This window comes from Anolis sagrei, chromosome 5, assembly GCF_037176765.1.
Source record: "Anolis sagrei isolate rAnoSag1 chromosome 5, rAnoSag1.mat, whole genome shotgun sequence".
NCBI classification, from domain to species: Eukaryota; Metazoa; Chordata; class Lepidosauria; order Squamata; family Dactyloidae; genus Anolis; species Anolis sagrei.
Window position 1 is genome coordinate 45,681,339 of NC_090025.1, and position 26,564 is coordinate 45,707,902.

At 40.0% G+C, this 26,564-nt stretch overlaps 1 protein-coding gene across 2 annotated transcripts; it reads left to right on the forward strand.

Moving 5' to 3' along the window:
• Positions 1 to 1,878: 1,878 nt before the first annotated feature.
• Positions 1,879 to 25,620, forward strand: ZNF330 (zinc finger protein 330). 2 transcript variants are annotated; one of them, XM_060778910.2, is made up of 11 exons: positions 1,879 to 1,986; positions 4,125 to 4,203; positions 10,362 to 10,491; positions 11,536 to 11,555; positions 11,657 to 11,727; positions 13,630 to 13,709; positions 15,036 to 15,162; positions 19,008 to 19,112; positions 21,007 to 21,053; positions 23,111 to 23,228; positions 24,400 to 25,620. In XM_060778910.2, the coding sequence occupies exons 3-11, from the start codon at positions 10,372 to 10,374 to the stop codon at positions 24,669 to 24,671; spliced, it is 960 nt and encodes a 319-aa protein (XP_060634893.1). In that variant the 5' UTR covers positions 1,879 to 1,986; positions 4,125 to 4,203; positions 10,362 to 10,371; the 3' UTR covers positions 24,672 to 25,620. The 2 variants fall into 2 exon arrangements, with proteins under 2 accessions (XP_060634893.1, XP_067324783.1); XM_067468682.1 differs by lacking the exons at positions 1,879 to 1,986; positions 4,125 to 4,203 and adding an exon at positions 8,864 to 8,885.
• Positions 25,621 to 26,564: the final 944 nt, after the last annotated feature.

Below are 26,564 nucleotides of genomic sequence, written 5' to 3' on the forward strand. Positions count from 1 at the left end.
CAAGCCCTATGAGGAGCAGCTTAATGAGCTGGGCATGTTTAGCCTGAAGAAGAGAAGGCTGAGAGGGGATATGATAGCCATGTATAAATATGTGAGAGGAAGCCACATATTTGTAGTTTGAAGCCATTGTTCCGCGTCCTAGTCTCCAGGGAAGCAGAAAACAAGCTTGCTCCCTCCTCCCTGTGACTTCTTCTCACATAGCTATCATATCCCCTCTCAGCCTTCTCTTCTTCAGGCTAAACATGCCCAGCTCTTTAAGCCTCTCCTCATAGGGCTTGTTCTCCAGACTCTTGATCATTTTAGTTGCCCTCCTCTGGACACATTCCAGCTTGTCAATATCTCTCTTCAATTGTGTTGCTCAGAATTGGACACAATATTCCAGGTGTGGTCTAACCAAGGCAGAATAGAGGGGTAGCATGACTTCCCTAGATCTAGACACTATGCTCCTATTGATGCAGGCCAAAATCCCTTAAATCACTCATCTTAATCTGGAAAAAACTAAACAACACATTGAGTGTGCTACAAGGGAGGAGGGAGCAAGCTTGTTTTCTACTTCCCTGGAGACTAGGACACGAAACAATGGCTTCAAACTACAAGAGAGGAGATTCCATCTGAACATGAGGAAGAACTTCCTGACTGTGAGAGCTGTTCAGCAGTGGAACTCTCTGCCCCGGAGTGTGGTGGAGGCTCCTTCTTTGGAAGCTTTTAAACAGAGGCTGGATGGCCATCTGTCAGGGGTGATTTGAGTGCAATATTCCTGCTTCTTGGCAGGGGGTTGGACTGGATGGCCCATGAGGTCTCTTCCAACTCTTTGATTCTATGATTCATATTTTTCAGTCTCAACAGTTTTACAGTCTTGATTTTTCCAGCCAAACGCCCAAGGGAACAAACCAAAAATTGTCCATTGAGCAATCTTGCTCAATGTATTGTCGAAGGCTTTCATGGCCGGAATCCATGGGTTGTTGTAAGTTTTTCCGGGCTATATGGCCATGTTCTGGAGGCAATTTTTCTCCTGACGTTTCGCCTGCATCTATGGCAAGCATCCTCAGAGGTATTTATTTATTATTTATTTGGGGTTCTTTTACCCCGCCCTTCTCACCCCGAAGGGGACTCAGGGCGGCTTACAGAAGCAAAGGTAGTGAGGTCTGTTGGGACTAGGAAAAAATGGTTTATATATCTGTGGAATGACCAGGGTGAGACAAAGGACTTTTGTTTGCTGGGGCTAGCTGTGGATGTTTTTGGAATGACTACCGGAATGGACTATGACTATGAGATTGATTATGACCCCAAACTAGACGAATGCGGATTTTTAGTTTAATTAGTTGTTGTATTAGTAAGATGTTATGTTATGGTCTTGATTTATTGTAAATTGTTGTCTTTTCTATGTTCTGTACACCGCCACGAGTCGCCCTCGGGCTGAAAGTGGCGGTTAACAAGTGCAAATAATAAATAATAAATAAAATAAATAAATAATGTTTCAGCTGATCACCTTGATTTGCATTCAATGGCTTGGTAGCGCCTGGGGGGAATCTTTTGTTGAGGGTGATTTCTTGTGCCCGTTTGTTTCCCCTCTGTTGTTTTGCTGCTGTAATTTTTGAGTTTTTTAATACTGGTAGCCAGATTTTGTTCATTTTCATGGTTTCCCCCTTTCTGTTGAAATTGTCCACATGCTTGTGGATTTCAATGGCTTCTCTGTGTAGTCTGACATGGTGGTTGTGCGAGTGGTCCAGCACTTCTGTGTTCTCAAATAATATGCTGTGTCTTGCTCAATTGGAATGCAATAGGCTCCCATGTCCCTTTAAGAAGGACATGTCCCTTTTCTCAACTGAGGGCAGGAAGCGTCGTCAACTGTTCGTACTGCGCTTGCGCCGCTCTGCCGAGCATGCGCACTCGAGATGAGGTCTGGAAAAAAAAAAGGTTCCCGGAAGAGCCCGGGTCAGGAGTGGCCACGCCGGCTTTCCTGTCCCTTCGTGGCGAGGCTCGGAGGTGAGCGGAAATTGGGTTGTTCCAGCTGTCTCGTGTGTTTTTCCCCTCCTCCTCCAATGGAGTGGGCTATTTGGGGGACACTGAGCAAGGAGAACCGAAAGGGAACCTGTGGTGGTGGGCAAAACCTCCCTAGATTTATCTCTTGGGAGGGCATTGGCTGCAAACCCCTCTTACTCCCTGAAGTTGCACCCACACTGTAGATTTGATGCAGTTTGACACCACTTCAATGCTATGGGATCATGGGAGTTGTAGTTTGGTGAGCCTCCAGCTCTTATTTGGCAGAGAAGGGTCATGAACTTGTAAAACTACAATTCCCATGATTCCATTGAATCATGGCAATTAAAGTAGCAAAAAAAAGGTAAAGGTAGTCCCCTGACATTAAGTCCAGTCATGTCTGACTCTGGGGTGTGGTGCTCATCTCGATTTCTAAGCCGAAGAGCCAGCGTTGTCCGTAGACGCCTCCAAGGTCATGTGGCCGGCATGACTGCATGGAGCGCCGTTACCTTCCCACCGGAGCGGTACCTATTGATCTACTCACATTTGCATGTTTTCGAACTGCTAGGTTGGCAGAAGCTAGGGCTGGCAGCGGAAGCTCACGCCGCTCCCCGGAATCGAACCTGCGACCTTTCGATCAACAAGCTCAGCAGCTCAGTGCTAGTAGTATCAACCTGCATTAACTCTACAGTGTAGATGCACCAGTCTGTGTTTCTCCTTGCTCCCAGCCTGAGGACTTTCTCAGTCTAGTATCAGACCCCATCTACACTGAGCATACAATCCAGTTTGAAACTGCATCATATAATCTTTGTAGTCATAGGCAAACTTGGGCCCTCCAGGTGTTTTGGACTTCAACTCCCACAATTCCTAACAGCCGGTAGGCTGTTAGGAATTGTGGGAGTTGAAGTCCAAAACACCTGGAGGGCACAAGTTTGCCGATACCTGCTGTAGACTCATTTAACGCTGTTCAATGCAATTAAACTGCACTATATGAACCAAATAATGCTCTTTTATAGTCCCAAAAATAATATTTCTGGGTTTTTTTCCATCATGCCCCATTTGCTAAATTATCCACCCATTATTTTATTAATTAAGAAAACCATCACCTGCTTGCAGATCACCTCTGTCTCAATGTGTATTGACTTATGGTAAGCCCTGAGATCCATTGATGTATGGTGATCCTATGGATTTTACAGATTTTTTTAAGGTGAGGAATACTCAGAGATAGTTTTATTAGTTACTAGTCATCCCCTGCCGTGCGTGGCTGTGGCCCAGTCTGTGTATGTGTTTTGTGTGTGCATATATGAATCTATGTGTGTGTATATATTTGTGTATATGTGTAAATATGTTGTTTTGTGTATGCATTGTAATGTATTTTTTTTTGGCTTTTAAAGTCTCATTTGCTGTGTTTTTCAGTTTTATTATGAGTGATGGTTACGTGTTGGCCTGATAGGTGTATTGTGTCCAAATTTGGTGTCAATTCGTCCAGAGGTTTTTGAGTTATATTAATTCCACAAATGAATGATGATGGTGGGATCGAGAGCAGGGCCTCTCCTGAAGATCTTAAACTTGGTGATGGTTTGTAACAGGAGATATGTTCGGACAGGTAGTTTGGGCCAGAACCGTTCCTCTGAAATATAGCCTACAGCACCTGGTATTTGTTGGCGGTCTCCCATCCAAGTACCAACAAGGGCTGTCCTGACTTAGTTTCCAACATCAGATAGGGTTTGGTGTCTTTAGGATATTTAAGTGTGTATTTCTTGCTGGCTTAGTTTCCAAGACCACTGCCTTTAGGACACTGGTTCTCAACCTGTGGGTACCCAGGTATTTTGGCCTGCAACTCCCAGAAATCCCAGCCAGTTTACCAGCTGTTAGGATTTCTGGGAATTGGAAGGCCAAAACATCTGGGGACTCACAGGTTGAGAACCACTGCTTTAGGATATTTAGGATACTTATAAGGGGTAGCAAGATACTGGATTGGAGAGGGACATATGATTGAGACAGTCCAGTAAAGTTCCTGTATTGGATTCTAACGTCCAATGGCCTTGCTGTTACGTAAGTGGGGTATGCTTACTTAGAGTTGTAATGTAAAAAGTGGATTTTTCAGTCTTTAATTCAGTTTATTTTTCTTAAAATCCCAACAGGTTTGGGGTTCATCACTTATAGAGTACTCCAACATTGTCTACTTATTGATCTGAACTTGAATCTGTCAGGTTCAAGGAGGTAAGAAACTATCATGTTAGGAGCCATTGTCAGACCATTGGCTAATGTAACTGAGTATTGTTTCTCTGTACAGTCATCAGCAGCAGTTTGTCAAAGATTTCAGCCTTACCTGAGAAAAGGATGGTTTAAACTTGGGACATTTATGCATGTATCTCTTGTGTGCTACAAGTCCCTTAGAATGTATTTGAGGTTGGCTTGGAGCTACTATATTTCACTCCCTTCCTGTGGTATGCACTTTTTATTGGGAAATACAGTTGATCCTCGAGTTACAAACATCTGAGATTTCATCTGAACATGAGGAAAAACTTCCTGACTGTGCAAGCCATTCAGCAGTGGAACTCTCTGCCCTGGAGTGTGGTGGAGGCTCCTTCTTTGGAAGCCTTTAAACGGAGGCTGGATGGCCATCTGTCAGGGGTGCTTTAAATGCAATATTCCAGCTTCTTGGCAGGGGGTTGGACTGGATGGCCCATGAGGTCTCTTCCAACTCTATGATTCTATGACTTACAAACAAGTCATAGTTAAGAACAGGGGTGAGACAACAAGAAATGAGAGAAATCTTTTCCTAGGAAGGGGAATTCACTTTTGAAAGAGTTATCATGTGGAAAAGGTGTTTCCACTGAAGCTGTATCAACCATCTTTGTTTTCACAACAAGCCAATTTTTTCAAAATCCAATCATAACAGAGACAGAAAGGGAGGTGAAATCTTCTAAACAGGGGCACAAACAGCAAAACAATCACCGCAGGGGTGTTAATGCTTCCCTATGCTATCCAAAGCTTTAAAGTGTGTGTGTGTGTGTGTGTGTGTGTGTGTGTGTGTGTGTATGTATGTATATATACACACACACACTTTGGCTGGAGTTATACTTAAAAAATGTACCTGTTCTGACTTACATACATATTCCACTTAAGAACAAACCTACAGATCTTACCTTGTTCGTAACCTGGGGGCTGTCTGCACAGTCTAGTTATAATTCTGTGATAATTTCCCCTCCGGTAATCCATTCAATAGGAATTTTAATTGTGATTTGTTAGAAGTTTAAAAAGTTCTTTAATGTGTGTACTTTTTTTTGTAATTTTATAATTAATAATACTTGCCATAGTTAGTGAGCCTGCACAGTGTAGTAGTTTGAGGGTTGAAGTATGATTCTGGTGATTAGAGTTCAAATCCTTTCTCAGGTATTGAGCCCATTGGGTGACCTTGGGCAAGTCACACTCTCTCAATCATAGAATCATAGAGTTCAAAGAGACCTTGTGGGCCATCCAGTCCAACCCCCTGCCAAGAAGCAGGAAAATCACATTCAACAGATGGCCATCCAACCTCTGTTTAAAAGCCTCCAAAGAAGGAGCCTCCACCACAGTCTCAGAGGAAGGCAATGGCATATCTCTTCAGAAGAAAACTTCCCATGAAAGCACTGTAATAGTTTCACCTTGGGGCCATCCTAGGTTGGAAACATAACAACAGACATAACTGGCTGCAGAAATGATATCTGGCAGCTTGAGGACAATGCTACTCAAAGTGGTAGTCTATGGACCACTACTGGTCCACGAGCTATTAACTGTTTGTCTGTAGCAAATATCCAGGAAAGGAAGAATTGTAATTAATGAGCACAAATATGTCACAAGGGTGAGGGCGAAGGATGTCAATCTTAGGAAGCAAGTAGTAGTTATACTCCAGGACCTTTGTTTTTGCTCCAAAATTTTTGTTAAATGGGTGGATGACGATGTTAAGTTAGTGGACTGGATAGCAAAATGTGCTATAACACAATGTCCCTTGTGCAAAGACAACATTTTTGCTGTTTAATAAACTTTTGCCATGTTTTTATGATAAACCCAATTAGGAAATGACATTTATAACCCAGGAACAAAAATCATAGTGTAGAAACAATCAAAGCACCCCAGACAGATGGCCATCCAGCCTCTGAATAATAATAAAGAAAACATGTTCCTAGTTTGAAAGTGTGATTTCCCATTTAATTGTGTATTTCCCATTTAATTTGTGTATTTCCCATTTAATTAAATTTCCCATTTAATTTGTTTATTTCCCATTTAATTTGAAAGTAGTACTACTGCTCCAGGAACTTTGTTTTGCACCAAAAACTTTGTTAAATGGGTGGGTGACAATGTTAATTTGGTGGACTGGATAGTATACTACAGCAAAATGTGCTATAACATGATGTCCCTCGCACAAAGACAAAGTTTTTACAGTTTAATAAACTTTTACCATGTTTTTATGGTGGAACCATTTAGGAAATGATAATTATAACCCAGGGACAAAAATCATAGTGTAGAATATTAAATTTATCTCTGATGCTGAGCAGTGCACTGCATTCTGGGAAATGTAGTTTAGGGCAGAACCTTTTGAATTTTCTGGAATAGGGCTCCTTCCTTCCCAAACTACATTTCCCAGAGTTCTCTGCTGTTCTCAGCAAACATCTTTTCCCTGCTCCTAATGACAAGACACTATTAATTTACAGAGGAAAGGCAAAGCACTAAGGCAGCCTTTTTGACTTTGCTTTGCTTCCTTGTACTGAATATGAAACTGACTTTGGGAGCATTTCGAGATTTACAAAACTAAAACGAATAAGTATGGGGTAAGCTATGATTCTTAAATGTTTGGCACAGGCCATGCACATGTAGTGGATATTGCCTAGTAAGTCTGAATTTAACAAATTTGATCCGAATTGTGAGGAATAACGAAAAATTCACACCTCACCTAGTTAGGTTTGTTGTTTTGATAATATAAAGGAATGTAGCAGCCATCTTCTCATAATTAATAGCTTGGTAACATTTGTACTGTCCCTTTGAGTGCGAGAGAAGAAAGAATTTTAGATGGTAGTGTTGCTTACGGTCTGTATCCTCTTGACATTTTTTGAAGTGTCCATTTTTTTTGTAAATTGCCATGACATTGCTTCAAGGTATGTAATAAATGCCTGGAATTATATCTATAAATACTCAAGATTGAAGTTCTTATTGCTGAATTGACATTAAACAGGAAGGAAATTTGGTTTATAATATGATACTGGGTGTGCAGTGGTATAAATGTCATGCAACAGAATAATGATTGTTGCCAGGCGTCTCAGCATGCAACTTTGAATGTAAAATACGACTTTTAAATGCAATTTAAACACAATGAAGGAAGCTAGGGAGCAAGCTAACCAATTTATATGGGCTATCAGAAAAGGAAAGAAAAGTAATAAGAAAAATATATGGCATCCTGCAGGATAGTATACAGGAATGTTTTCTCAGGGAGTTCTTTCAAAGCACTCCATTAAAATTATCTCATTGTTAAAATACCACAGTATCCTTCTGGGACGCCTTGTGGGAATGGGCCTTGGTGGCACTGTTCTGTAGTGGCTCCAGTCTTTCCTAGAGGGTTGCTCCCAGAATGTGTTGTTAGGGGACAACTACTCGACCTCACAACCATTGTCTTGTGGGGTCCTGCAGGGTTCTATATTGTCCCCCATGTTGTTTACATGAAGCCGCTGGGGGAGATGATCCGGAGGTTCGGGGTGCGGTATTATCTGTACACAGACGACATCCAACTTTGCCACTCCTTCCCACCTGCTACTAAGGAGGCTGTTCAGGTCCTGAACCGGTGCTTGGCTGGTGTGAAGGTCTGGATGAGGGCGAACAAATTGAAATTGAATCCAGACAACACAGAGGTACTCCTGGTCAGTCGCAAGGCCGAACAGGGCATAGGGTTACAGCCTATGTTGGACGGGGTTACAGTCCCCCTGAAGACACAGGTTCGCAGCTTGGGTGTAATCCTAGACTTATCACTGAGCTTGGAACCCCAGGTTTTGGTGGTGACCAGGGGAGCATTCACACAGTTAAAACTTGTGCGCCAGCTGCGCCCGTACCTTGGGAAGACTTGGCCACGGTGGTCCACGCTCTGGTTACATCCAGAGTATAGATTACTGCAATGCGCTCTACGTGGGGTTGCCTTTGAAAACTGTTTGGAAGCTCTAAATGATTCAGCATGCGGCAGCCAGGTTGCTAATGGTAGTGGCGCTCAGGGAGTACACAACTCCGCTGTTGCGTCAGCTCCACTGGCTGCCAGTTTGCTTATACATGAAGTCAACTTATGTGTGAGTATACATGGTATACTTATTTTCAGAAACGACTGCTTAAGTGGTATCATTTGTGCTTACTAAGATTACATTGAAATTATAGGTTTCTAGAGTCCATTGTTCTACCATAGTTGTTTTAATCAGGTGGTTCAGTGATTGATAAAGCCCAAGGCAAACCCCACCACATATCAGTATTGTTCGTTTGCTATATATATAATTTATGTACTTGAAACATTTATATTCTGCCTTTCTCACCCCGCAGGGGACTCAGGGCGGAGCCCAACGTATCTATGGCAAACATTCAGTACCAGGACATAAAATCATAAATATACACAAACATTAAAATTACTTATATCCACTTTAAAATCAGTTGCTTAAAAACCATATGTGTGTCACCTTGTCACCTTTTTTCCTGAAGTGGGACCAAAGGTGGCTTACAAAAGAATAAATTATAACTCAAACACTAAAGTTTAGCTCAGATTGCCAATTAAATAAGCTTTAGAAAATTAATTTCAACTTTTTTTAGAACAGTGGGAAATAGTACAAAAGTCTTGTTTCTTTATGCAGATTTTCAGTGAAGTGTAACCCATCTCAGAGAAACCCTGATCGTTGGTCAGTAAGAGCAATCCTTTTATCATTGTATTCTGTGTTTATCTGTTAGTACTGGAACTGTTATTAGATGCAAAGATGCAGGAGGGGTGATGCCTGGTTTGACAACAGTACATGAAGTCTTTGTGGACAGAAAGTTAAACACGAGCCAGCAATGTGATGCAGCAGCTAAAAAAGCCAATGGGATTTTGGGCTGCATCAAAAGGAGTATAGTGTCTAGATCTAGGGAAGTCATGGTGCCTCTCTATTCTGCTTCGGTCAGGCCTCACCTGGAATATTGTGTTCAATTCTGGACACCACAATTCAGTTCAAGCTGGAAGGGCAGCTACAATTATCCAAGATCTGGAGACCATACCTAATGAGGTGTGGCTTAAAGAACTAGGTTTTGGGTATGTTTAGCCTGCAGAAGAGAAGGTTGAGAGAAGACCTGAGAGCCATGTATGAATATGTGAAACAATGTCATAAGGTGGAGGGAGCAGTCTTGTTTTCTGCTGCTCTGAAGACTAGGACTCAGAGCAATGGGTTGAAATTACAGGAAAAGAGATTCCATCTGAACATGAGGAAGGACTTCCGGACTGTAAGAGCTGTTCAGCAGTGGAACTCTCTGCCTCGGAGTGTGGTGGAAGCTCCTTCCTTGAAGGCCATCTGTGAGGGGTACTTTGTGAGTTTCCAGCATGGCAGGAGGTTGGACTAGATGGCCCACATGGTCTATTTCAAATCTACAATTCTGTGTTATTGTGTTCTGTGCTTGGATAATTTTGGAGATAGGCACTGTTTAAGTTTCAACAACAATGATGGAGAACTGTTGCTTTATTCTGCTGTTTCTGTATGCCTGATAATGAGTTATTCTAATGCCAATTTTAGATTAGTGTCTTAGTGTTTAGATCTTTGCATGCCACAGTGAACATGTAGATCTTTGCCATTGGCTGTATCTTGAGTAATGAAAAAAGCAAATCAGGTGCAAAATATTTAGAAATGCTGGTGTAATTCATCTTTGATGTATGTGTGCACTTCATATCTCTTCCATATCTACCTCTTGGAACTTGTTTTTTTTTTTAGCTTTCAGCTCTTGATAGATGCTGAATTGATTATCAGCATGACTGTGTGTCTCTGATGATATTTCTATAATATGAGAATACCCCCATTAAATTACCATCATACTAATGAGCTGAACAGCTTCCTTTCATGCATACCATTTCATTAGTTTCTTTTTTATGCTTTGCCCTCCAGGCTATTGAGTTAGCTTTAGCAACAATTCTCAAAAGTGGGTCCTTGGATATTGTTTCAGCACAAACCAAGTCATCCTTAAGCATTTCCAGTGCTGGGTGGGGATGGTGGGCAGTCCAAGTTCCCTTCAAGGTCCCATTTATGCTCCCATTAATAAATGTTCAGAAAGGCATATATTGTGGTTTTTAGAAAGAGGGTAGTTAATTTTAGTGGCTATTAATTCTACATTTTAAATGATGTTCTGGCTTTCAGAAACTGAAGGATGCCGAAAAAGAAGACAGGCGCTCGCAAGAAGGCTGAGAATCGTAAAGAACGTGAGAAGCAAATTAGAGCTTCAAGGGGCAATATTGATCTGGCAAAACATCCCTGCAATGCTTCAATGGTAAATTAAGAGCCGTTTCTTACCTTTCTACGGAAATGTGTAATCCAATTGAGATACATGATTTTTATTGAAAGAAAAAAGCAACAATACAACAATAATAAAACAGACAAACAATTTTTTTTTGTGTCGAAGTGACTTGAGCAACTGCAAGTCGCTTCTGGTGTGAGAGAATTGGCTGTGTACAAGAATGTTTCCCAGGGGACACTTGGATGTTTTATCATCCTTTGGGAGGTTTCTCTCATGTTTCCACATGAGAAATTGGAGCTAACAAGCAGGAACTCACCCTGCTCCCCAGATTCGAGTCGACGACCTTTTGGTCAGTAGTCCTGCCGGCACAAGGGTTTAACCCAGCGGTTCTCAACCTGTGGGTCCCCAGATGATACAAGAATTGAAATAAAACTCTTCATTGAAAAATTCTTCCTTTTTTCTCTCTGTGCCAAAGATAGGAGAGAGATAGCACAGTTTCATTTCTGATGCTTTTTTAAAAAAAGATTAATAAACTAGGTCCTCAATCCGTAACCAAGAGATTTTGCAGAGCATGTTTAGTGTCATGAATCCTTCTAAAAATCGCAAAACACCAACATTTTTATTTATTTACTTATGACAATATTTATATCCTTCCCTATATTTGAAAATCTTGGGTTGTCTTATAATAATAAAAAATAAATCCATAAATAATTACAATAATGTTCAGGGATTAAAACATATTTTAAATAGCATATCAATTAAAACCTGGACAATATAAACAATTTAAAAATTAAATTGGAAAATAATAAAAAAATTATCTTTGTATGAATGAAAATGAAATAACACTGCAAAATGCATATTCTACATAGACTTCAGAAAAGACAGTCCTAATCCTATCTCATTTCTGAATCGTATAGAAGGATTTCAGAGCATTGGTAGTCTGTCTTTGTTTTATTGTTAGAGGGAAAATGTAATGCTAGTTTGGATTAGACGTTTCTGTAAAATGCTACTTTAAATTCACAGATTTGTCGACTCTCAATGGAAACTCCTAAAAACTCATTATTTGTTCTCTTACAGGAATGTGACAAATGCCAAAGGTAGATAAACATTTCCAGTTCTTTCCTTAAATTAAACTTTTTGGCATTGTTCAAAACATGCTTTGTTCAATTACTTATTCCACCTTTTTTTGTACTGACAGACGGCAGAAGAATAGAGCTTTTTGCTACTTTTGTAGTTCTGTTCAAAAGCTGCCCCTCTGTGCTCAGTGTGGTAAGTGTGCCCAGCTTAAGATGTATTGTAGTCATGCTCTTGTACCTGTTACTGCTGTAGGTCTGTGTCTAGAATTAATCCCATATTATCAGCTTGTGGATTTCTTGGGCATCTGCTGGGATGGAACGGGACAAGGGAATCTGCTGCTCTCCAGATGATGGTGAACTCCAGGTCTCTTCTGCTTTAGAAGTCTTGGCTAACACTGATGGGATCTATGGTTCACAATGATTTGGAGAGCCATAGCTTTCCTGAATTAGAACATTAGTTCCAATGTGCCTTTGAGTAATAGTTAGCTACTGATCAAGTCTGTCAGCCCTGATCTTTTGTTTAGATTTCTAGCACTTTATTCCGAGCCTGGCCCTACAGTTTTATTTTCGCACTAGCCCTTGTCCTGCCCAATTGGTCTCAAACCTGCACATGCCCACTTTTGGCTATTGGTTGTTTGTTGTGTGGTTCATGTTTATGATGTTTTATCTTTTATTGGTTTTACTGTTTTTAATCTAGTTGATAGTCATGTTTTTAATTGTGTTATCCTGTAACCTTTGTTTATATTGGACTTGGTCCCCATGTAAGCCACCTCAAGTCCCGTTGGTGAGATAGAGGCGGGATATAAGAATAAAGTTGTTGTTGTTGTTAATTCTTATATGTCTTATGAAAAATACTGCAGCTTGAGTAGAAATGACACGAGGGACCATATCTCCCTATAGAAAAAAAAATAGAGATGTAAATTCTTCAGGGAAGGCTCTTTTCTTTGCCTTTCCGTCTGCTCAAGATGTTTTTTTGGGAACTTCACATTAGCTTCTCCCAAATTCCAGACCTCCCTATGCTCCCTTCCTTGCTCTTGCTGACAAGTTAAAGCATTCTTATTACGTTAGGTTTCTAGAAAGTGATTCTTATGAACTTTTGAGGGTATGATGTGCTGTTTTGTTGGGTTTTATGTTTTTTAAGATGAATTTGAATAGTTTAACAGATTACATTATGTAACACAAGTTGAAACATTTTCTGTTCCTGGTTTGAAAGTGTTACTTTCTGTTTAATTGTGCGGTACTTGCCGTATATACTTGAATATAAGCCTTTTTAAATCTGAAAAAGCCTCCCTCGACTTATACTCGAAAGAGGGTCCTGGCGGGAAGGTGTGGGGCTGAAGGAACCCAGCTGAGTCACTGTGCCGAGAAGGGAGGAGAGGGTGTGCACCTTCCTCATCTTGCGCACCTGCCTCTCCTCCTTGCAGTCACCTTCATCTCCTTGCATGCGCCTTCTGCTTCCGCTTGTGCGCACCTTCCTTGCCTTCCCTCTTGGCACAGTGACCCAGCTGGAGTGCTCTGTCATGAGGGGAGGAGAGGCTGCACAACTTCCTCTCCTCAGCCCTCTCCTGCTTTTCCACTTCCCTTTCCATCCCAGCCTTTCCCAAGTTCCTATTTCAGTCTTGCCCCCTTTCCCACTGCAGTTTCCCACTTTCCCCAGCCCCTCTTTCTCACCCCAGTCTTTCCCACTTTCCCATCCTACTTTCCCAGCTTAATCTTGCCCACTTCTCCACTTGTCCCCTTCGTACTACACTCTTTCCACTTTTCTAGCCCACCTCCCCCCCCCCCCCGCTCATTTTGCAATCTTCCTTTCCCCATCTCAGTCTTTTCCAGGAAGATTGGTTGTGCTTCTTTCCCCTAAAAAGAAGCCCATTTCCTTCCTCTGCAGAGAATAGCAATGAAAGTCTGACTGGGCTTCTCATCTCCAAGAAGGGAGTTCATCTTGACACAGAGAAGTGACTGAAGCCCGACTGTGCTTTTGTCTGCCAAGAAAGGAAATTGATTCCTTTCCTTGGATTTGGTCAGTAAAAAAAAATCATACAGTCTACTGAGATTTTCTAATTAGATGAGACATTAATTCTTGTATTTTAAAATACAGGGAAGACGAAATGTATGATGAAATCTTCAGACTGTGTCATAAAACATGCTGGTGTATACAGCACTGGACTTGCAATGGTGGTACGTATTTATATAAAGTAATACAGTAAATCTTTAGAAATGTTGGCCTTCCAGATGTTCTTGACTATAGCTCCCATCAGCTTTACCCAGCTTGGTCAGTGGCAAGGCATTGTGGGAGTCGTAATTGAAAATATCTGGACTTCTTTTTCAAAGATAAGTTGTTTTATATTTTCATGGTTCTGGTCTTATTATTTGCTTGTTCTCTAGATAGCTCTGCTACAACAAAATGCAGAAACCACAGTGTTTGCACAAATTATTGTGCATGCTGGAGTTCTGTTCAAATTAGTTAAACGAAAGCCATAGTAAAATATGGACTAAATTTCAGCCCAGATTGTAAGAACTGAAATACTTGGTTCAGTTGAGTGTAGTAGCACAAGAAGATGTGAAAAATGAGGCATATCTCAAATACATTTTGGGGGAAAATCTGATTTAATTAAGTTACAATTTGTGAAATGAGAAAGCTGGAGAATGAGCACACTCAGAAGCAATGATTCAGGCATAGATGTGGCCAGCCAATATCAATGCAAAACACACTATGATTCAAGAATTGTACTAAGTTTAATTATGACCAAAATGCAAAAGGACAAATTATTTCAGGGGATGGGTGAAAAAAGATGTCAATTTCCATCCTTATACAGCAGGGTTGGTGGCACTGAATCTTGTAGTAACCAGGCTAGGACCCAAAAGAGGCAGGAAACTTTGGCTTTATATAAACAATTCTCACCTAAGTTTATAGCTGTTCAGATTAAGAGGCTTTGTAGCAGCAGCTGATCCTTTAGAGCAGTGGTTCTCAACCTGTGTGTCCCCAGGTGTTTTGGCCTACAACTCCCAGAAATCCCAACCAGCTTACCAGCTGTTAGGATTTCTGGGAGTTGAAGGCCAAAATATCTGGGGATCCACAAGCTGAGAACCAGTGCATTAGAGGGAGACGTATGGCATATGGATCTGTAGGTGTGTTGTGGGTTATGCGATCTCGTTTTTTGATTGTTCTAAACATTTCTTGTTGGTGGGCATCGATACAAGAGTAGGCTTTAACCTCATGTAATTACTTATGGCTTGGGAATTTAACAGTTTTGCAGAAATGAACACTGAGAACCTAGAATACATTGCCAAGCATTTGGAAATTGGCAGGAAAGTGTTTTGCTGCCCCGGGATGATTGCTAGTTGGATGTACTCAAGTTGCTTCTTGGAACATGTACTGACTTGGAAAAGTGGCTTCTTTGGGCTACTGCAAGGCAAAAAAGTCACTTACTAAGAAGAATGTTCTTTAAGTAGAAAACAACAAAGATCTACAATAATATGCCAATTTATTTTCTTTTTCCTCAGGGGGCAATATGCGATTTCTGTGAAGCTTGGGTTTGCCATGGTAGGAAATGCCTCAGTACCCATGCTTGTATCTGTCCTCTTGCTGATGCAGAATGCATAGAGTGTGAGAGAGGAGTCTGGGACCACGGTGAGTTAATGTCTGACTAGAAGATTCTTCTTTAAAATTGTTAAAATTTATTTTATTTTCATTTGTGTTGATAGTAGTTGTTTTTATAATTTTTATGTGATACTGTTTTATACTCATGTACTGTTTTTGTTATGCTGCACCTGGAGTGCCTTGTAGGTCCCCCCAAGTCCCTTTCAGGAGATGGTGGCAGGATATAAATAAAGTTTATTATTCCTTGTTTCAATTGCATTTGTGTTAATTGGCAATGGCATTAATTAGAGTGTCTAGTTATCTTTGTTGTGCATGCATCCAGCTAGTTTTCTTTTTAAAATGAGAGAAACAAGGCATTCCCTTTTTCTATTAGTAGTAGAGAATATTGGATAATTTAGGCACACAACATTTTTTCCACAAGAAAACCCCTACTCTATGGGGTGAATTATGTATGCTGTGATTATCTATATGTTGTTGAACCATCCAAGATCCCTTGTCATTGGCCATACTAACTGGGGCTGATGGGAGCTGGAAGTTGAATTTTATCACTTCTAATGTACACATTCCCAGTGATAAAATTATGCATAATTGGTGCAAAAGAGCACGTAGCTTCACATGCAAGAAAATTGTGCCTTATACTAAATGTACCAATGCTTGATAGAGTATTTGTACAAGCTACCGTATGTACTGAAGCATAAGCCGGCCTCAGTCGCCTGTGGGCTGAGAAGGGCGGTATACAAATATACTAAATAAATAAATAAAATAAGTATAAGCCAGGACACCTAATTTTACCACAAAAAACTGGGGAAATGTATTGTCTTGAGTATAGCCAAGGATGGGAAATGCAGCAGCTACAGGTAAATTTCAAAATAAAAATAGACACCAATAAAATTACATTAATTAAGGCATCGGTAGGTTAAATGTTTTTGGATATTTACATAAAACCGTAATTTAAGATGAGCCTGTCCAACTCTGATTAAACCATTATTCTAACCGTCAATATAAATGTGCTTACATATCTTCCAGTAGTAATCAAATGATTAAAATAATAAATGTAATAAAAATAATAGAGTAAAATAATCAAAATGTAATAATAACAGTAATAATAGAGTAAAATAATAAATGTAATAATAATGGAGTAAAATAATAAATGTAATAAAATAATAGAGTAAAATAATGTAATAATAATAATAATAATAATAATAGAGTAAAATAATAAATGTGATAACAACAACAGAGTAAAAAAAACTTTGACTCTTTGACTTGTGTATAAGCCGAAGGGGGTTTTTCAGCCTATAAAAAGAACTGAAAAACTAGACTTCTACTTGAGTATATACGGTAATTTGACTGCATAGCACATGAAACCATTTATCATATAAACTTGCCTTGTATTGATTTACCTGTTGTCAGATTTTCTATATATGACAATAGAGTCTGTTCTTCAGTGGATTATTGAGTATACTGCAGGTTTCAAGCTGCCAAACTATTGAATGATATTTGAACATTTGCTGTCAATATGTAGAATCTATAGTCACATGGTCTATGCTAATGTTTAGGGAAAATGATAGTATCCTCTACAAAATGAAAATACTGCTTGCTTCTTGCTTTCATTTCAGGTTTCAGGAAATTATCTTTTATTGTCTCTTATTTATCCTAGCCCTTAGCCACATACCATCTTTAGGATGTATAGGTAAAATATGGACCTGAAATATTTTGTTTGATGTTGATGCATCATAAAACATCTACTACACATAACTACGTGCTTTGAAAATAGGTTAATATTTTAATTTCACATGAGCCAAGCTGTCATGAATTCATTGACTCTGTTCAATCTGAGTATTTATTTAGGAAAGCCACACTAACCTAATGGGAAAAAATGCTAAGAGTAGGATTAAATTTCTGGCTTATACTTTTACCTGTATCATTATAAGCCAGAGTATTTTCTCAGATGATGCAAAACAGCTCTGGTTATAAAGAACTGCAATCACTGATTAGCGGGATAAAATGTCTCTTTGCAAAGCTGAATACATTCTTAATTATGATCACAGGGCTCCAATATATTCCTGAGCCTGGCTCAAAGCCCTGCATTTAAATCAGGGACCAGGTTACATGGCAGTTTTCTGAAGTCATTATATGAGGTTCCTGTCTTTAGACATGAGCCAGGTGGCAACTGGAGAGATGACAGCCTCAATGGTGACACCCAGTTCCTGGATTTTTAAAAAATATTTCATGTTTTAGATTACACTATGTAACACAATTTGGAAAAAAAAATCCGTTCCTGGTTTGAAAGTGTTGTTCTTGTTTAATTGTGCAGTACTTACTTTGAAAATACTTGTTACACTCCAGAAACTTCATTTTTTTTTGGCTGCCACAAATATGTTCAAGTGGTTGAGACTCAATTAGATATTAATTGAAAAACTATAGCAAAATGTGCTTCAGGATGTCCTGCAAAAACAAAGTTTTTGCAATTTAATAAACTTTCCCTGTGATTTTATTATAGGAACAATTATGACATTTATAACCCAGGAACAAAAATTGTGTTACATAGCATTATTCAAACTGTTGATTCTATTTTCTTTAAAAAAAAACACTTGTTAATCAATTAATATATTATTGTATGTATTTATTTATCATGTCAGGAGTGAATTGATGGTACATTTGTAATGTATTTAAAAACACAAAGTCAAAAACTTGGTGTTATGCTAAATGTCCTTTGACAGAAGCTGGCCACTTGGAGCACCTCTGGTGTTGCTGTGAGAAGTTCCTCCATTGTGCATGTGGCAGGGCTCAGGTTGCATTGTAGTAGGTGATCTGTGGTTTGCTCTTCTCCACACATGCATGTCGTAGGCTCCACTTTGTAGCTCCATTTCTTAAGGTTGGCTCTGCATCTCGTGGTGCCAGGGTGCAGCCTGTTCAGCACCTTCCAAGTCGCCCAGTCTTCCGTGTGCCCAGGAGGGAGTTTCTCATCTGGTATCAGCCACTGATCGAGGTTCCAGGTTTTAGCCTGGCACCTTTGGGCTCTCGCTTGCTGAGGTGTTCCAGCAAGTATCTCTGTAGATCTTAGGAAGGTATTTCTTGATTTAAAGCATTGGCTTGCTGGCTTTATTTATCATGTCAGTGCAACTAGTCGATTATATTACATGTCTAACAGAACAAAGCAAAAAAAAAAAAAACCCAGACAAAATACGAAAATTGTGAGTTTGGTAGTTGATTAAATGTCCTTTGACCAGTATCTGGCCACTTGGAGTGCTTCTGGTGTTGCTTCAAGAAGGTCCTCCATGGTGCATGTGGCATGTGGCTTGCTGGCTGATACCCGAACAGAGGATGGGCCTGAGATGTCAATTCCTTGGTCCTTTCATTACAGGCTGCTACTTCCTGACAGATGTCAGGTGGTGCAATACCAGCTAAAGAGTGTAATTTCTCCAGCGGTGTTGGGTAGATATACTAAGATAATGCGGCATGTCTCATAAGAGCCACATCCACTGTTTTAACGTAGTGAGGTGTATTTCACACTGGACATGAGAGGTGTATTTCACACTGGACAGCAGCAGAGTAGCAAATTGTAAGGGCAAATGTCTTCACTTTATCCAGTTGTGATTCCCAGGTTGTCATCAGAAGTGACTTGCAATATATTATTGTATAAACGCCACTGATTGTATTGATATTGAAAAACAGCATATTTTTTCTAAAAAGAAGGAACTGTAATACATTTAAATGAATACTTTTGAATGCACTTAACATTAATTAAATGTGTCTTATGAGTAAGGTCAGATTTCCTCATTACTCAAGTTATCTGGAACTATCGCTTGGTGATAGTAGGTAGTCTGCAGACTGGTTTTGATATTTGCTTGTGTTTCTCTTTCTTGATTTTGCAGGTGGGAGAATATTCAGCTGCTCTTTTTGCCATAATTTCCTCTGCGAAGACGATCAGTTTGAACACCAGGCTAGTTGCCAGGTTCTGGAAGCTGAGACCTTTAAATGTAAGCTATTTCCCTAAAGCCCCTCTTATGAAAGGTTAACCCACTTTAACGGTTTCTGAAATAAATCCAGTGTGTGCTTCCATGGTGAATTTTAAATATGTGACTCAAGAGGATACATGCTGAAGTCAGTAGTTTCAAGAATATCTGGACTTGAGAAATTGGGACTTGGCACCTTCTGTCTCAATATAATTTGGAAAAGTGATCTCTTTTAGGCTCCGGCTCCTTGAACCCACCATCAGGCATGGCTAAGTGCAAGCTGAGGGATTCTGGGAGCTGGGGTTCATAAAAGTAATGTGCCTTTGCTCTGTCTTGAATGTAAGAATTGTTTATCAGGAATTCTGGAGTGTCAAAAACAAGCAGGAATATTTTAATGGGCCAAGAAACCCCCATTTATGATTTTAGCATTGCATCCAAAATAGGATCCTTGACAAAATGTTAAAATCAAAAACTAGGTTTTGCTTATGTTAGCTTATTAGCCATGGATCCTGTTTCTGGCATGATACTCAGATGATTGCAACTCTTTATCAGCTCTACCCAGTATAGCCTACTCAGTATAGGCCAGTGGATCTCGACCAGAGGGTCCTCAGATGTTTTGGCTTTCAACTCCCAGAAATCCTAACAGCTGGTAAACTGGCTGGGATTTCTGGGAGTTGTAGGCCAAAACACCTGGGGACCCACAGGTTGAGAACCACTAGTATAGGGAACGGTGAAGAATCTATACTTAGGATATTATTGGGATGCTGAAGAATGTCTGTTAATGTACATTTATTTATTATTTGCTTCATGTGTATACCACTTTTCTCACCCCAGTGGGGTACTTGAAGTGGTTTCTAACATAATTATGGCAAAATTTAATGCCTCACATTCAGAAACCTATAACATACAATTATCAGTTAAATCCTAAAACATGGCTTGATTTAACATTAAAACATGGAATTAAAAAAATATCAATATAAACATTAAAATAACACAATCCAACAATTGTTGTCCAGGCCGTTCCAAATATCATATCTATTGTGCATAATCCCTGATCATTCCTTGTACTGCTTACTGCCCAAAGGCTTGGTCCCATAGACAAGTTTTTACTTTTCTTATGAAGGCCAGGAGGGGGGGGGCACTGATCTAATTTCGTTGGGGAGGGAGTTCCATAGCCAAGGAGCCACCACCAAGAAGGCCCTGTCTCTCATCCCCACCAATCGCACTTGCTACCCCACATAGAGCTCATTGAAGTAGTGTGTGTGTGTGTGTGTGTGTTTGTGCGTGTGTGTGTGTGTGTGTGTGACAGACAGACAGACAGACAGACAGAGGTCTCTCTCTATGTGTGTGTCTGTGTGTGTGTATAGTTATCCCTGAATATTTAAATATTTGATTTTTCAGTATATGTACTCACTAATTCAAGGATAGAAAACTTGTTGTACAGCAATTACCATTGGCCCTAGCCAACATTGCCAAGGGCTGAAAGATGCTGAGAGTTGCTGCACAGCAACAGTTGGAAAAGCACAAGTTGTTCATTCCTGAACACTTGGCTTGCTCTAGTACCAGGATTTTGATCAGCATACCTTCATGTATATCTCCTGTGTGTTCTCTCTCTTTTCAAAATCTAGTCCAAAGACTTTGCTTGTGCTTGTAGTATAAATGAATGGTTACAATCAAGAGAAGCTCTCCTGCTTCCAGGGTTGTGGTGGGCCCCACACTCTGCAGGGACATCATTAAAATGCCTGCTATCTTTTCCAGGCCGAGGCTAAGCTTTCATTTTTCCCTGCACTCAAAAGATGCCCAAGCATGGAAAGCCTCGGGCTGTCCATTGAACTGAAGAGCTGACCTTGGTTAGAAGGCAGACGAGTAAAGCCACAAAATCTCATTACTCAACCATGCACTTTATCTCGCCTAATAGGTGTTTCCTGTAATCGACTTGGGCAGCATTCATGCCTCCGCTGCAAGGTAAAACCAAAACGTTTTAAAGGAGATGAATCAAATGCACTACTCTTGTACTTTAAATTTGCTGACAGTTCTTGTCATGTCCTTTTCCCCAATGCATCAAAATTGTATCTTCTGATTTTCCCCCCAAAGAAGCTGTCTCAGTCCTGTTCCTATCATGCTTTGATTAACATAGCCTCCATGCTGTGATGCTAGACATTTATATTGCTTCACTCTAGTCTTTCTAAGCTGTAACTGCTGAAATTGCCTCTTTTTCTCATTGTCCTGCTGCTATTTTTCCCCTTCACCCACCACCCTTTTCCTTTTATTCAAAATGCTAAATGGTATCATCTTTCTTTGGATATCTATGCACCAATCTGTTTCTGTCTGTATCCCTGAGATGCTGGCTCATTTCAGTATTATTACTGCTAACCCCAAAATTACATTCAAGGACTATATCTCCCAGTATCATCAGACTGTGGGGAATTTTGGAATATGTAATCCAAAGAAGTATCTTTCAGACTTGAATTATTTGGATTTTAATTACTGGATTTATTGCATACCTGTTTTGGCAGCCAACCATATAATATATTAACCCAGATAGTCCTGATTACTAAAAGACTCATTAACTCAGTTAGAAAATAGTTTGCTGCTCCATGGACAGTTTGGCATGTCTGTGTTGGTATCATACAGCTCGTTGTATGACATGTTATAGTATTGGGGTAGCGCTATTCCAGGGTCAACATTCTGAGTAGCACTGATATAAGGTATTGTCTACAGCAGTTGTGACTGGTGGCATCTATATTCTAGACTTTAATTTGGATGTTTTAAAAAGCTATGTGAGGGATTCAACCCACTTTAGAGGTATTCTTCAGCACCATGGGCAGTGCATTGCAAGTTCACACTAAAACAGTAGTTCTCAATCTGTGGGTCCCAAGATATTTTGGCCTTCAACTCTCAGAAATCATAACAGCTGGTAAACTGGCTGGGATTTCTGGGAATTGTAGGCCAAAACACCTGGGGAGCCACAGGTTGGGAACCACTTCTCTAGAAGCTACTGAGGTGTGTTTTAACGTGAAAGGGCAAGCATTGCCATACAGTCCTGTATTTGGGAGCAGGTTTCTGTAGACCACGGATGGAGAACACGAGGCCTGCCCCAATTTAGACTGCACTCACTGGTAAAGCAATTGTGGAGTGGCTGTTGACTGTAGGGTTGCATTTTCTGAAAGAATGAGGCTGCTTTAGGTAATACTAAGAATATCTAAGGAAATTTGCCACACCTCTTTTCCAATCTTCTTCAGTTAAAGAGTTGGGCATGTTTAACCTGAAGAAGAGAAGGCTGAGAGGACACATGATGGCTATGTATAAGTATGTGAGAGGAAGTCATAGGGAAGAGGGAGCAATCTTGTTTTCTGGTGCCCTGGAGACTAGGACGCGGAACAACGGCTTCAAACTACAAGAGAGGGCATTCCATCTGAACATTAGGAAGAACTTCCTGACTATGAGAACTGTTCAGCAGTGGAACTCTCTGCCCCAGAGTGTGGTGGAGACTCCTTCTTTGGAGGCTTTTAAACAGAGGCTGGATGGCCATCTGTCGGAGATGCTCTGAATGCAATTGTCCTGCTTCTTGGCAGGGGGTTGGATGGCCCATGAGGTCTCTTCCAACTCTTATGATTCTCGTTGTTATTTATGCAATAAATCATACTTCTAAGGATTGTACTGTGAGAAACGAATGGTGGCTATAATCCTGCCCATGTTTATGTTTCCATGTGTGCATACACATATGCTCCGTGTAAAAGTTCATGGGGGATGAGGCTTCTAACTGAAGGTATGATGAATCGGGGGATAAAAGTGAGAGGACTATGGATCTCCCTTTGTGGTTGCTCTGATAAATGTTACCTTATGTGGGCCTCAAATCTGATCCTGTTCAGCTGCTCTTATGTTAGCTAAAAGTAGTGCATATGTATCCTGCCATCACTCATCTTAGATTATCATTTGCTATTGGGATGTTTTCCTGGCTGCTATGTATACAATTTTGATAACATCATTTTTTTATTCCTATCTCTTTGTATGCACCGTAGGCTTGTTTCTGTGATGACCATACACGGAGCAAGGTTTTCAAACATGAAAAAGGAAAGGAGCCTCCTTGCCCAAAGTGTGGGCATGAAACACAGCAGACCAAGGACCTCAGCATGTCAAGTAAGTTTGCCATGGGCAGGTCCACCATAACTGCTGTAGTAGGAGATTACTGTTCTTTCTGTGCTAGACAGCTCGGCATGGACATCTGTTTAAGACAGTTGTGACATAGTGTTTGAGTCAATTGGCCTCATGACCTTGAAACAGGATTTTTTTTAAAGCTTCCAAATATTTTTATCACTTTTTAATGAATTCAATGAATAATGAATTTATTATTAGTTCAATTAAGGTTTCCAGTTCTATTTTTCTCCATCCTTTCCTTTATTTCAGAATTATAGGAAATATTGAAAGGGATAGGGCAGGTTTTGATTTGAAATCCATCCAGTGAATTTTGAGCAGTACACACACACACACACACACACACACAGGTTGAGCATTCCATCAAAAAATTAAAAATTAAACAGGTATTTTTAATTACAAAGTGTGTCAAGCACTGAAAGATTTAAATGGATGCAATGACTCAGCAAACGCTGCAGTTCTATATAAGCCTTTAGTTTAGTAGCCGTCAGTCTGAGGTAAACCTTAGTGGGAGAAAGGTCTCAGTCTGTGAGAAGGCCTCACCGTGTGAGGTAGGCCTTACTCTGCGAGAGAAGCTTCTGTGTGAGATAGGCCTTAGTCTTAGCACTCAGTATGAAAAGGCCTTGTGTGTGAAGCTCTAGTGTGAAGATTGTACTTTATTTGTGTTATGGAAACCTTGTTTTGTAAATAGTGCAACCATATTATTTTACTATAAAGAAAAGCCTCCTATGGAAGAGATAACATTGGTCTGTGTGTTTTTGTTCTTTTTATCACTTTGGGCTACACTGCTGCTAATAAGTTACTCTGGTGTACATTTATGAGGGAAGACTTTTTTTAATAAGTCCACTCACCCAACAAGGGTTATGGGCCCAGTATAGCCCAGTCTAAATCAGTAGAGACCATATTGAGGTTGAAGAACTATGGCAATGGCATTTCAAGCAAGTGGACTGCCTTTTGAAAGGTTGAATGCCAGCAATTATGCCACATGGTCATTACATCAAAAAATGTCTATTTCTGACTTCCAAGTCACTACATAAAAATGCTTATACGATAAACTGGCTGAGGATTTATATACATATTATTTAATTCCTGCCCTCTTTGGTGGTGTAGTTTATTAACAGTGGGAAAACTTGTATGTCTCTCTGCCTTTTTTCAGCACGGTCTCTGAGGTTTGGCCGTCAAACAGGAGGCGAAGATGCTGATGGGGCTTCTGGCTATGATGCCTATTGGAAGAACCTTGCAGCTGGGAAAGATACAGGTGATCATGATGAGGAATATGATGAATGTGAAGCAGATGAGGATGAAGATGATGATAACGAGGAAGGAGAGAAGGATTCAGAAACAGAAGTGACTGATGTGTTCAGTAACTTGAATTTGGGAAGGACCTATGCTAGTGGTTATGCGCACTACGAGGAGCCTGATGACTAAGTACCTGGAACAGGAAATAAGTTCCCGGAATATAGTGGCTCGGTTTCTGGAAAGCCAGTTATGCTTTTATAGTGGGATAATATTCGAAAGGAATTCTATGTGTGCTTAGTGAATTCTGTGTTTGGCACTGGAATAATTTCATTAGGTCTTCAAATAGTAAAGCTTATTAGGAATCAAAGGGAATGAAGCAGTTCCAGGAGATCAAGAAAATATTTCTATGGCTAATATATTTTAGTAGGTTCGATGAGTAAAATGAGTATGAGTGCAGAAATATTAATGTTTTTTCCCAAAGTTGGGATAATTAATTTTTTATACTACTAGTCCCAGAACCCACAAGCCCACAGGGCTACTGACCATGATGGCTGAAGAATTCTGAAAATTGTAGTCCAAAGTTAATTCTTTCAAGCCTCGATTTTCTCTGTAGGATAAATTATAAATGTGAGGATGCTAAGGCGTTTTCATTTCCATAAATTCGTCAAAAACTTTTTTGAGTAATTTTGGTGTGGTGGTCCTATAATAATGATGTTATGAATTATAAGTATTTGTGGTGATGGAAGCTACTATTTCATTTATATATGTGTGTGTGTAGGCGTGTACACATGTACACATACATATACACATCTATAGCAAGCTGTCTCTAGTTGAAACAAGGTATTTTCCCCCATAATATTGATCCTGCTTGAGTTCTTGGGAAATGCTTACTACAAGGTATTGTACACCAAATAAAAAGTGAAATTAAAGTTACTTTGACATTTTGTGTAAACAAAACTGATCAATATTTCCTCTTACATTGTTCTTCTGGAGCACTGTGAGTTCATGCCTTTTTAAAAACACCGTACATTCATTGTAACTTGCTGTGTGGCTTACATAAACTTTTGACCTTATATTTATTTCCATAGAAATGTCATTGCACCCCCTTTCATTGAATAAAGTCTCTCACACTCTTTCATTTTGTTTTCTTGTATTTTCTTGCAATAGCACAAGGTAATAAAGGAAAAGGTTTCTCCTTGACATTAAGTCTAGTTGAGTCCGACTCTGGGGGGTGGGGGGTGGGGGTAATGCTCATTTCCATTTCTAAGCTGAAGAGCTGGTGTTGTCTGTAGACACTTCCTAGGTCATGTGGCCGGCATGACTGCATGGAGTGCCATTACCTTCCTGCCGAAGCATTTGTATGTTTTCAAACTGCTAGGTTGGCAGAAGCTGGGGCTAACAACAGGAGTTCATCCCACACCATGGATTTACCTGTACCATACATTTATTAATGCCATCTTGTGCCATATGGGGCTGTGGAGGCGCAGCGGGTTAAACTGCTGAGCTGCAGAACTTGCTGACTAGAAGGTCTGCAGGTTCTGCAGCTCAGCAGTTTAACCCGCTACACCACCACAGCCCCATATGGCACAAGGTGGCATTAATAAATGTATGGTTCAGGTAACAGGCAGACAAAATATCTTCCAAAAAGCCTTACTGAAATTAATGAGGTTGAGTGTCCAGGGATCCATCCAGACACAGCTTTTACTGCACAAGTGGCCTTTGCAAAACAAGAAATTTTATGGTGGATTAGAGAAATGCATAATAGCTGCAGAATGGCTTTCAATGAATAGCACTAGTGGCTATCCATCTGGAGCCATGTCTAGAGAGTGGAATGAGACATGGCCCTTGGACTAAGATAAAAAATTGTGTCTTTAGTATTCCTAATGTATGTATAAGTATTGTTTTTTCCTGTTTATTTATTGATGTCTTTGGTGTCATATTTAATAGTGTTTTCACTTTTACTTTTAAGTATTTTGCTTGATATTGGTTGTTCATTTATTTATTTATTTATTTATTTACTATTCTTGTATACCGCTGTATCTCAAGCCCAAGGGCGACTCACAGCGGTTTCCAAACAGCAAC

Bases quoted from the DNA above. Each gene is read 5' to 3' on its own strand.
- ZNF330 (XM_060778910.2), top strand. From the start codon at position 10,372: ATGCCGAAAAAGAAGACAGGCGCTCGCAAGAAGGCTGAGAATCGTAAA. The intron at 21,054-23,110 runs GTAAAACCAAAA...TATGCACCGTAG, and splicing joins ATTCATGCCTCCGCTGCAAG to GCTTGTTTCTGTGATGACCA. The intron at 23,229-24,399 runs GTAAGTTTGCCA...GCCTTTTTTCAG, and splicing joins CAAGGACCTCAGCATGTCAA to CACGGTCTCTGAGGTTTGGC.